General features: G+C 39.1%; 1 protein-coding gene across 2 annotated transcripts; it reads right to left on the bottom strand.

Annotated features, from left to right (window-relative positions):
• Nucleotides 1–954: 954 nt before the first annotated feature.
• RB195_012074 (uncharacterized protein) lies at nt 955–10816 on the bottom strand (the record flags this gene model as incomplete). 2 transcript variants are annotated; one of them, XM_064193754.1, is made up of 11 exons in its annotated part: nt 955–1188; nt 1280–1354; nt 1442–1602; nt 1673–1840; nt 4577–4765; nt 5625–5724; nt 6001–6081; nt 7785–7906; nt 8645–8705; nt 8768–8922; nt 10729–10816. In XM_064193754.1, the coding sequence occupies 11 exons, from the start codon at nt 10814–10816 to the stop codon at nt 955–957; spliced, it is 1434 nt and encodes a 477-aa protein (XP_064051337.1). The 2 variants fall into 2 exon arrangements, with proteins under 2 accessions (XP_064051337.1, XP_064051338.1); XM_064193755.1 differs by lacking the exon at nt 1280–1354.
• Nucleotides 10817–12978: the final 2162 nt, after the last annotated feature.

Here is a 12978-nt window from a genome sequence, read left to right as displayed (position 1 = left end):
TTAACATTCTTTCGCTTTTTTTTTCGAGAGAGAGAAAAAAATCGCAACAACTTGTGTCAAATACCTCCTGCTGGCGCGTTAGACCGATCAAAACAACATTTTCGTTGTGAGATTGATCGAATTACGGTTATGGAAGGTCGTTGGAGGATTGTGGATGGCGATGACGGTGGTGTTCCATGTTCCATTTACTTTATACATTACACATCAAAAATTCCGTTGAGCATCAAAAATGATAAATTTATTTTCACATTTTTCAACATGTCAAAATAATTCGCACGTATTAATAATTTTTCACCAAAAATCATGTACACACAGAAAACAGAAAGAAGAAGAAGAAGAAGAAGAAAAACAGGCATTACTGTGCAAACACGTACTGTACGTAGTAGTATGAAAAATTTACACAAAAACAATACGATTGTGCATCGCGTTCGATCATTGTTGTTACCGTAATAACGTTGCTTGTCATATGATCTCAGCTGATCGAAAGCGATTGCAGCGATCGTGGATGCGAATAAAATGTCATAATATACATTTATGGATTCACAGATATAGCGAATGAATGAATGAATGAATGGATGAATGAATGAATGGATGAATGAATGAATGAATGAATGAATGAATGATATGTGGTAAAGCATTCGACGAAAGTGCTAATGTGAACCCAATAGAACAACCAAGGGAAGGCGAGCGATATCAGGCGATTATCGCTCGCCACGTATCGATACACAATAAATAGGACATCTTATTAAATTGTACAACAGAACGTAGTACTTCGTTTCTCCCCTTATTTTTTTTCCGCTGCTTGCTTGCTAACGACTAAATTTGTCGTGTGTCTAGTTTGGACCGATATAATTTCGTTTTTTTTTCTCTGTTCTCGCTAGATCGCGACTAGTCATGGAGTACGGATGATATATGGAGAAATCAGGAGCGACATCGCGCGACAGCAGGCACGTCTCACGCACGTATTTGTCGATCGCGGCTCATTGCACGACGTAACGCGGTGAGCACGGCGGAATTCGGTGGTGGCGCACGTCTTCGTGTCGGTCGGAGTACGTTACCGGTACCATGGTAGACGGATTTCGTCTTCGACGCATGAACAACCGCTTTAATCTCATCCGATGAGGGTGCGGCTAGTAGCGACGTTTTCGAGAAACGTGCTGGTGGCACAGGTTGCACATCGGGATGATGCTGGAAAATTCGAGGATTAGGTCAAAACCATGTGGTGTACAGAAGAAAAATGGTGAACGTCGTCGATGCTATTTGACATAGACTTAGTCACCTTAACAAAACGCCGCGTTGATTGCAACGGATGGCGATCCATCATCGCTACCGTACCGCAGACATTTTGAAGCGCCTTAATTTTCGCGCTCAAACTCGTGTTCGAGTTTCAAAGCAAACGAATATGGCGATGTGGTACTGTATGCGGAACTGTTGGGCTTACCGTTTTAGCTGTTGATGAAGAAGCGGATGAGCCGACACCAGATTCGCCTTCTGTAGATGACGATGAAACACTATCGTCATTCTCCTCCTCTCTTTCCTCTTCGTCATCATTTTCCACCTTCTCCGCTTCCTCCACGATTTCCTCAAGCTCCTCACTGTGATCTGAAACAGACAGAGAGGGGTTTGTGACAGTTGTCCGATTTAAATAACAGATATCATCTCCACCACTCACCTCGTTCATCCTCTTTTGGTTTATCCTGCAAATTCTTCCCGGCCGCTGCACTTAGAGTCAGCCAGTCGCCGGTTGATTTGGTAACCCATGGATGTTTAAGGATTTCTTCCAACGAGCATCGTGAGAATGGATCAAAAGCCAAACAACACGCGATCAAATCCTTCGCTTCTGAAATGTGACGAGTTTCCAACTGAACATTCTAATGCATTTTTTTTTTGCAGCAGAAAAAAAAACGTAATTCATCCAATTGTTTTTCTCGTACATGTCCTATTAGCAACATCGTTAGTGTTCTTGATCAAATTTGCGTTAAGGTTTTGCGTTGCGGGCAAGAAATTGCACAGTCAAGGTTGTCCAGATGTTAAGGTTTTTTTCACGGAAATTCCTTTCCATCACGTTCAATCACGTGGTGTACGTGTTTTCTTCCGCAAAGGGGGGAAAAAGAAGAGAACATCATTAAACATTAATGTGCAATTTCTAAAGGAGCCGCGGCAAATCTGAAATGACATTTTTTTGCACTTTGAAGGAGTTTTAACGTGCACTTTGCGACTGCTTACGATCGATCTGTCGGTCGGTCGGTCGATCTGTGTGTTTGTCCCAAACTTGCTCCATAAAGACGAATCAGTCACTTAACATTTAACTTCGGATACGGTCACGGAAAGTACTGGATTTGAGAAAGGCACATAAAAGTTCTTCTCAGCAGTGACTACTGTATCCGGTACTGTAGGACCTACAGCAAGACTTAGCGGATCTACAGAACTGAATCGATTGCGATTCCACGGATGGAAACGAAGAAATGAACGCAGAATTCATTTAAAGGCATCACCCACGAATCTGAGGTGGTACGGATTTCAGGGGTCGTAGATTGTGGAGAGGGGGGTGATTCTGTCCATTTTTTCTTAATTTCCGTAAAAAAACTGCCCGGAAGATGCGACGCGTGCACAAGGCTGGCGCGCTCCAATCGAACTCGTTGTAGAAAATAGCGCGCCGGAACGCTCGAGGCCGTATCTTCCGGGCCGTTTTTTACGACAATTAGGAAGAAATGGACGGAATGGAAGGAATCACCCTTCTCTCCGTAATCTACGACTCCGTATAGGCATAACCCACCTGAAACCCGCACCACCCCAGATTCATGGGGTGATGCCTTTAATTGCCAAAATATGACAAATAATTTCTGCAAATCACATCGTTCTTGAAGAATTATCCTATAAAATTTGCACAGTTCTTTTTTACAGTAATAAATTGGTGTACGAAATGCACATGGACGAGTATTACTGTAAATTTGGTGCTTCAATTCTAGATACAGTAAGATAAATCATGAAAACGTGGTCATTTTCTTACTTCTCAACAAAAAAAAGGGATTTTTTTTTGACGATTCCATGTATGTATTCCGTCAAAAGACCTGAAAGTGTGGAATAAAGCTCCCCCTTGCGTGCGCAAGCCTAGCCTTTCCAGGCAGTTGGTCCCGCCACGATTTGTTGACTTTGCAAATGATCAAGTTATATATGGCTACTTATTATGTTATTCTTTTTTTTTTTGTGTGTGTATGTGTGAGCTCCACTTCACACCCTTCCCACAATCTTCTCGTGATAATAACGCCCTCCAAGGTATTCGCACGTGATCATGTTTTCGTGTTGAGACCATCACGGCCATGATATTAATTTGTGCGGGAAACTTTGTAGTCAGCCTCGATTAAGGAATTTCTGTTGTGAACATGTCAGCGGAGATTGTGGAGAAATATCAGAAAAGACGTTTCTAGACGTTACAGGATGCTTGAATGTGCGCCACGTGGTTTACGGTATCCAACGTCCATAGTGCAGTTAATTAACGTGATTTTCCCCCCTCCCCCCTTAACCGCAATCTTATCAGATAAGGAATTCCCCTCGTCTCGCAAGCGATCTACTTTCTGCACCTTTAGAACGTGTCGCGCGCACGTCGTCGTCGTCGTCGACGTGCAGTGTTCTCTCTCGATCGAAGAGACGCCAGACAACTCGTCCATCGGACGAGATACCCTGCACGCGGTGCAGACGCCCGGCGTCGAAACGACGTATGGAACGCGGTTAACACGGAGACACGAACATCGCCGCTCCACTCCGAGGAATCCAGACCCCAACGACCGGTTGACGACTTTGATCTTTGTTGGTCAGACGACGTACACGGAGTGTGCTACAGTAACCTCGCGCAGTAGCTGGTTCTCGTTGCCATCTGATCTCTGCAACCTCCGCGAACGTTGTGTTCTCTTGTCGATGATGTAACCGGATCGTTCACAATGTAATAAAAACTTATCGGTAAACTGTTAATTTCAAGGAAATAACAAGGACTGTATAGCCATGTACTATACGGCGTGTAAGACCCATAATTTAAATCCACTTCTACTGTACCTACTTGTACTGTGAGTACTGTAACTGTTGTAATGATGTGGCGGTCGAGATGAAAGAAACGGGAAATTTTAAGTGGAGGAGGAATTTTCAGGGAAAAACCCATGAGATTCCGTTTACCCAATTGGATACATGATACTGGGCAACGGAAATGGTTCTAAAAAAAGTAAAAAAGTTTTTTCTTCATTATTTTTTTAAAAATAATCATTATTAATTACTTTTACTAGGAAAATTTGTCAACGTTGAAAGATTTGCGGATATAAATCCTTTGCTTTTCTTCTAAACGGTTTCATTTCATCTTATTTTGATAAATCCTCAGAAAATTTAATTTTTTTTTTCAAAAATTACAGCTCTGCTTCGCTGCGAAATTGAATTTTCGGCGGTTTTTTTAGAGGACACGGTAGTTTTTCTTTTTTTCTCAGATGAAGGTTATCCGCGCTAGGAACCTTTCATGGTGTTCATGCTGTTAAGATTTTACAACTTTTTAGAGATTTTTTTGTTTTTGAAAGAAAAAAAGACAGTGACTTACCAGCAGATACAGAAGTGTAGAACGGTAACGGTCCCAACAGATGAGCGGTACAAATATCCTTTTCATTTTTGAACGGTAGACGTCCATTCAACGAATTGTACAAAAGTACACCCAATGACCATACGGCCGCTTCTTTGCCGAGATACAACGAATGCAGGAACCATTCCGGTGGACAATATAGTCGAGTGCCTGTAAATTATCGATTGATCGGATCAGTATGCGTTTGTCAGTTCAGCAAGAGGGCTCCGCCAACGTTTATGATGATGTGTTCTATCGGTAGTTGTCGTCGTCGTCGGGGGAACATCCACCCCCCGCGGACAATGAAGGTCGACAACCTTTCGAAATGAACGGATAACTTGGCAATTAGCGCTGTTTTTGAAATAGCGGGCAATTCGAAGAGACGCAGACGACGCGAGAATGTTTTAGAACCGATTAAATTCAATGATCGTACATGTACAGATAATTGCCGAATTATTTGTTGCACATGACATCGAAAAATGTTTGAGATATCGGGAGGAAGTCATTTATTAAACCTGTACCACGCCCCATTGCTAAATTGGTGCAAAAATGATGCGAATTTGATGCGAATGCAACGTTTGAATCTGATCTTTATAGGCGTAAAATATGTGTGATTATTACTTGATTAATGAAATTTGAAAAATTACAGGGAATTTGTGGAAAAATACTAATCAATTAGTATCAAATGTATTTGTGATTTCGTTGTTCTCCACACTGTCATTCAACAAATCATTCAAAAATTCGAGAGGATTTCTCGTTCTTCCGAACCACTCGAGTATTCGAATGCTCAGAACATTGAAATGCTCGAGTAATCGTTTGAATACCTCTATTTTTTGCCTACAGCCGTCCTCCATGAATGTATCTCTTTGGAGAATTGCTGAACGGTTTTATACTTGTTTCATGTGTAGCGTTCCGCGAAAACTCGTCCACAGACGCTAGGTTTCAGAGTACGTGGACGAGTTCTCGCGAGTCACGCCCGTTTACTATGCACATCCAATCCTACAAATTTATTGATTGATGTCTCACCTACCTTGGAAATCCGTGTAATGCGATTTTTTCAGCACGGTGGCGGCACCAAAATCAATAAGCTTCGTGTCGCCGGTCACCAAATCGATCACAACATTTTCGTCCTGGAAAGAGATGTTGCTAGTTGGTACATTTGTATTATCGATCGATATTTACCGTGATATGACGTCACGTGAATGCTTCTCCACACCAACTTTAAATCGACAATACATTTACTACATCTTGCAAAGTATTTTCAATCACAAAATACATATGGCGCTTTCCCACAGTTTAGACCGTGACTGCGGACTTCACGTCACATAGAACGAACCAGTAAAGGGTATGTTTTCCTGCGGCTTTGAAATTTTACCGAAAAAAAAAACAAATAAAACGGAACTCACCTTTAAATCTCGATGTAGTACACGTTTCTGCGAACATTCGTGTAGCGTTTGCGCGATTTGTCGGAACAGAAACCGGGCCATCTGGAATTGCTGCGTTTTTAAATGGGCGTCAAGTTTTTGCTGCGCTAATAGCCACTAACATAGTTAGTGTCGCCAAAGACAACAGTTCACCAATGTATTGTCTGGTAATTCTTTTCAATAATTTCTACAAATGCAAATGATGAAGTTTTCAGAAGAGAGACGATATTTAGCTGATCTTTGGAGAAAATTCACGAAATTTTCGTTGAGGGATCACTTAAAGATTTTTCTGAAGTGTCAATTCAGATGAAAAAAAAAACATTCCATTTTTTTTAATCATTTTATTTTATTTATTATTTATTTATCCAATTTTATTTTAAATTTTATCAACTTCAATTTGTTGAAAATACCCATTTCCAGCATAAAATAAATAAATTTTCTAATAAATTCTTTCGAACAGGCCAAGAATCCACAGATTTTCTTCGCGCAAGTATTATCGATAAATGTATACTGGAAAAAGTTGTTCGAAAAATGCGTACTCAGGAATTTTTTCTCCTTCTTCCCTTTTTCTTCCCGTTTCTTCTGGAAAACCAATCCAGTTCAACTGATCTTTTTGCTGCAGAATTTCTAGGATTTTCTAGGGAGTTTTTTTAGAGTGTGGTGTCAAGTTGCCTTTTTTTGACTTTTCCAATTTACAACCCTAAAATCTACTCGAGAATTTTTTTTCGCCCAAACGTCTTAGCAACTACGTACCGTCGTAAGCTCGATTTTCTCCAGAAAAAAAATGAAAAAAAAATTCTCATTAATCTGGTGTAATTTTGAAAGGTGCTACACATTAGTCATACTTTAAAGGATCAAAAATTAAGCTCAAAAAAATTTTAGAAATCAAAAATCAAAATTTTAGAAATCAAACAAGGGAGAAACATGTGAGTGTCCCTTTTTTCGCACTTGTGATCTCGTTTCTAAAAAAACATTTCTCAAATGCACTTCCAAAAATTCTTCCTTTGAATTTACGATCTAATCTCTAGAAAATATTTTGAATGCGCTTCAATTCTTACGATTCTATTTTTGTATCTTTTATTGCATTTCTGTTTTTGCACTTATAGACCTATTTTTAGGGGAAAAACCCTTCCATCAAAATGTACTTCTAGAAGTTCTAGAAATGTTGTTTTATTTCTTCTTTTCCACTTAGGACTACATACACGTGATTAGATACTGTAACAGCAGCAGGGGAATGACATCAACGTCATTCATGATGATGATGATGAACCTGTTATGTGTTGAACCGGAGGGGAAGAACGATTTCCATGAAGAAATTAGTCATTCTCGTTGCAAGGGTGGGTTAGGTGTCGACGACGACGACGACGACGACGACGACGACGGGGTCGATGTTTTCCCGTTTTCGAGAATCGAAGTGGTCTGCCACACATCAGCGGAGTACTCAAAACAGGAAAACTCTCCCCGTGCCCCGTATATGCCCTCCGGTTGTTACACACTTTTTTATCACAGTTTTTTTTAGTTCTAAATTTTTTTTTTACTAAAAAAGAACATCTCTTGTGCTGTCGTTGCCGCAACTGACAATCTACATATAACGAACTAACACCATTAACCGGTTCTTAATGTGAAGCTGTATTGATCGCTGGAATGTCGTTAGCGTTGTTTTGCAGTTTTGCAATAACTTGCAAGTTATGTCTTATGTATATACAGTAAACACAATGGACTAGACTTAATGTCTAGTAGTGGGTCCCATGACGGTCCCCGCTCACCTCTTCATCCAATTTTTGTTGTCCTTTAATGAAATCAAACATGTCCACACACGGATACGGACGTTCCATGACGATCAGATATCCTTCGGGGATACTGTACCAGTCGATAAGACGAATCACTCCTAAATAAAATATCGATTAGTACCGGCGACTTTGAATCGATGTGAAAAGAATCGATTTGACCTCTTATTTCAACAGTAATTTTTGCTGACTACATGATTACAATGATCGAACGAATATGATGATAAATATTTGTTTTTCTCCGCACCGCTCAAATTCTGCCTATCCTAATTTTCTCTTTCTCTTTTTTTCCAATCGGAACGATATGAGATACAGATAAATCAAAATACAGTAACCGGTAATGTTCTGACCAGAAATTTTTTCTAGGTTATGAATGTTTCCGCTATGAATGAGTCCGGCAGTAAAGTACGCTGAACTGGTCAACATTTCGATTTCAGTTCAGTTTTAGAACTTATGCGAAGACCGTAGTCTCAAAAATTACAATTGCACAAATTGAAAAGTACAGTATTCCGATAAACTCTCAGATGGGGGAGAAATAAGGATGACTAATTCATGGACTAGAGAAACTAGTTTCATGGAGAGAAATGTGATAAAGCTCATAACAATAACTAAGGAACACTGGTTTCTGGAAAAGAAATTTCCCCCCACTTTAAAGATCAATCAACGTTAAAATTTGTTGAATTTCTCGTTCCATCAGTTCTCCATGGAGTTTTTTATTTTTTCAAGAGCGAAAAAAACCGTTAAGGGTCGTTGAGGAAAATTTTGAGGATCTTCACACAGTCTTAAACGAGAGATTCAAGGATTTGTTCGGAAAAAAAAAGTGCTAGAGAGGACCTCACCTCTAATTTTTGAGCATTTCGCGAGCATACAAATCTCCATAGGGACCTGTTCGTCGTTGATCTACAAATTGATAAAATATTTACATGAAATGCTATAAAAGTGTGTGTGTGTGCGATTTTTACCTTGCCCCATTCTCGTACAGTTCGTCGATCGATGAACTTCACGGCAACGGGTAACTCGTCCGCAACGCGTACCGCTCGATAGACGATACCGAAACCGCCACGACCAAGTTCACCTTTGAGTTTATAGTGCTTTTTGAATTTGTTGAATCCACGACCTGTAATGAAAGGATCCAGGTTAAGGTAAAAAAAAGACCTAAAGGGGACCGCAGTGGAGAGTTGAAGGTTACGGTCCATACAGTATAAACACCCACATGAAAAATCCCTATGGGACCCATTTATATCTTAAGAAAATCCCTTAAAATAAGCTCTTTTTCCCTAAATTCTTGAGTTGTGAGTTAGATTTTGAATTGTAGATCAAATTAAGGACGGAAAGATGGAGGAATTAAAATGAAAGAGGCAAGAGATTGAAGAAAAAGTAGAAAAAAAAGAGAAGGGAATTTAACTAGATGAGTTTTTTTGCATGATTTAAGAGGCTGCAAAGTCCGGATAACAATTTTAAATTAAATTCTCGGGGAAAGACTTCAAATAAAAGTAAATGAATCCGAAAATGAATGGGTGCAACCATTTATTTGACGACGAGGGACGGAGAGGAGTGCAAGGACAGCGTAATTAGCTTATTCGCCTGTCTTTTTCTCATCTGTAATTTGTGGTTTTTTTTTTTCGAAATTCACACCTACGCTGCGTGTATTCTTCACAAAAGCAGGAAAAGGTGGACTAGAAATGAGGGTGAGAAGTAGATGAATAAACTCACCAATTACGATATTTCTGAGCGGAGATCACTTTACTTTCACTAAGGAAAATAAAAATTTTTTCCTAGAAAAAGGGGAAACCGGTGAATGAAGGAGACTGCGATTATAATCTTTTATTATGGTCTTAGAATAAAAAAAGAAAAGAAGAGAAAAAAGGAATTGTCTCCTTAGATCCCTAGATCCTCAGATCCTTAGATGCTCAGATCCTTAGATACTCAGATCCTTAGATCTGCATATCAACTAAAACTAAAACTAAATTAACTAAAAGAAGACAATAAAAAGGTGAAAAGATGAAAGTTAAATCTGTGAATTAAAGGGAGTAGAAAACTTCATTAGGTGATCAGAGTGAAAAACAAAAAAGAATATAACAAAAATTGCAGGAAAATTTATTGTTCACACTTAAAAGGTAGTATATCCGCATGGAAAGATGATTTTGAGCTTAGTTGGATCAGATAGAAGTAGTTTTTAGGAGGATTTGCAGAAGATTTTCGGGACAGGAGATTAGTTCGATGAAGTTTCAACAAGTTAGCTTTAAAAAAATGAACAGAAATTGTTTCAGATTTGATAAGAGATATCAACTCTGGACGGATTATATCCTGAGCTGAGATAAACAACAAAAACGTAGCCGATTTTTGCGCCGTTTCAACCAGGATGTGCGAAATCTTGTACATAACTTGCAATTCAAGGGATTTCTAAGGTTTGAAAGAATAAAAATGTTATTTTTGTCAGTAGAAATGAATTTTCTCTTCACAAATCTAAAGGAAAACAATTAAAAGATGAGAAATTTGAATTTATGAGAATAGATCCTCGGTTGGAGGAGCAGAAAATGCCGGAAAATTTGCCTCGGGACAAGTTTATAGAAGAAATTTATTGCAAGATTAATCACAAAACTAATCCAGAAGATTTTCCGGTATCTTAAACTCTTTTTTCTTTTGCTAGAGAATATTGTGGAAATGAGAAATGTAGGCGTAGAATGTATGTATGTAGAAAGGAGGAAGAAAAGAATTAGGTGAGAGGTAACTCAAAGGAAAAAAAATGACTGAGTGAAATAGAGCGATTAAACTGATTAAACACTGACTGGGGATGAGCCAGGCTTCCTTCTTAGAAGTTTCAAAAGTATTGCTAGCACTGCTGAACCTTCCAGAAAACGATGTGCTTGCAAGGATCCGGTTTTTCTCCCTATTCTCGAAAAAAAAACGAAACGAAACTCACTTGATTCTCCATTAAGCAACAGTTTGAGGTTGAACAATTGGAACGATGCCAATTTCTTCACCTTCTTCGCAAATACAGGTAACGTCATTGTTGGGGCGGCCGTATATGATTGCTACGGCGTTGAAGGGGAGCAGGAATAGGAAAAGGAAAAGGAATAGGAATAGGAATAGGAATAAGAGCAGGAGAAGTGGCAATCTTGTCCTTCTTCACAGTTAGTAGACGTTGTCGTCCTCGTCGTCGTCGTCGTCGTCGTCGTCGCCACACTCTGTAACACCGACACCAACGATGATTATGATTCGAACAGTGGGCGTGTCGCGAGCGCGCGCGACTGAAAAGCGGTAACACGACGATAGCGCGTCACACACACACATACACACGTGGAGGCGGAGCGTTCACACGCGCTCCCCGCCCGCCCGCCCGCCAGCTCTCGCCACGGGTGTGGTCGGCCGGGTGGTCGGGCGTGGAGAAGAGGCGAGCAGGCGACGAGCAGTCAGCCGCTCTGTGCTGCCTGCATATGCATATTCATTACGTATGTGAGAAATATGGTCTGATGAATAATGGAGTTGGAAAGAGCGAAAGGGGCGGGGCATAGTGATTTCGAAAAACGTGGACGAGTTGCGTAGCGATCTCAGTTCGTATTAATATTTATTTATTCAAGAATTTGCTATGCTCCATGAAAACATATCTGTTTGAGAGATCCTAACCAAATCTAGAAAAATTTGCAAAAAAAAATCTGTAGACTAAAAGGTCTTTGAAATTTATGGATGGCGAAATTCTTGTAAATTGAAAACAGTGAATAGAAGAACGTGTGGATGAACGAGCGGATGAATAGCGGAATGAATGAATGAATGAATGAATGAATGGGTGAATTGTGGAATGAATGAATGAATGAATAAACGATTTTGCTCTAAATTTCTAGGAAATGAGCGGTAGAGAGAAAGCGGGGAGGAATAGCAGCACAAATTATTTTACTTTGTTATTCATTCCACTATGCTATACGTAGAATACACATCGAATAAACGAATGGATGAATGAATGTCAAATGGGCGAATGCGAGAATGATCGAATAGACGAACGACTAAACGAATAAGTTATTCGTGAACGTGGAGGTAGATGATCGAATTAACTTCACTCGCTTTTTTTCTAAATGAAATTATACTGTAATCAATATCTTCATGGAAATTGAACGCGTACGGAAAGAAATCCTGGTTGTGGTCAATAAAAAAAAAGAGAAAAAAAAAACCAAGAGTGAACTTTGTTGCTTCTGCGCATTTTCACACTTTTCGTTGAAATAAACAAAAGATTAGATAAGTGTACAAATACATGAATAAATTCCTTTTTTTTAGTACTGTTTAGTATTTATTTTGAAATTGAGATGCAGTGTTTTTCACTACCATAACCTTCTAGTAAATTTTAACTTTTTTACAATTCTCGGTCATTTTTTTCATCTATTTCCTCTAATAGCAACTACTATGTGGTTTTACTATTGTATTTTATTCCTCTTATTGTGTTTTGTGCCTAAAATTCAAAAATTGAACGTGTGACCTCAAAAAAGAATAATTTGAGACTAAAACTTCCTCAAGATTCATTAGTAGCTACATTTAAAGAAACGAAAAATTTTTAGCACCCCAAGTTTATGGGGAATCAATTAAAAAAAATAATTAATAAGTACTTGAGGCGGTTAGGACAAATTTATTCGAATAAATAATAAATAATAATTATTCAATAAGAGGAATTAATCAGTGGAAGTGAATCATTTATTCATTCCAGTTTGAACTATTTCCTATATAAGCAACAAATATGCACTAGTCACGTGATCGGTCACGTGCAATACCGTATCTCGTTCCGAGCCGCGTGTCGACATTTTGTGTTGGTATATGGTGCATTTGCAGACTTAAACATTGTTTGGCGTAGTTAGGTATTTTTTAAAGCATTTTTGAAATTTTTAATGGTATTGAAAGTATGGCTATTGACATATTAATATTTTACTGTAGTGTATCGAAATTATTCAATACTATTCAGTTCTAATCCAGATCTTAGTTGGTCCGTTACAGTAAAATCTGGAGTAGAATATATCGAACGCGTGGACGAAGTAGAGAAATGCAGCAACTAAGCAAAACGACACGAACACCACCTTTAAATGATTAACGCACACACCGTCTACATACATCATCAACGTGTCTGCGTCTCTAACCACACCAATCACTTCTCCGGACAGGATTAGCGACAAAAACATATGTACTCTGTGTT

The sequence above is a fragment of the Necator americanus genome, chromosome III (assembly GCF_031761385.1).
Source record: "Necator americanus strain Aroian chromosome III, whole genome shotgun sequence".
NCBI lineage: Eukaryota > Metazoa > Nematoda > Chromadorea > Rhabditida > Ancylostomatidae > Necator > Necator americanus.
This window is presented reverse-complemented; position numbering and strand designations above follow the sequence as displayed.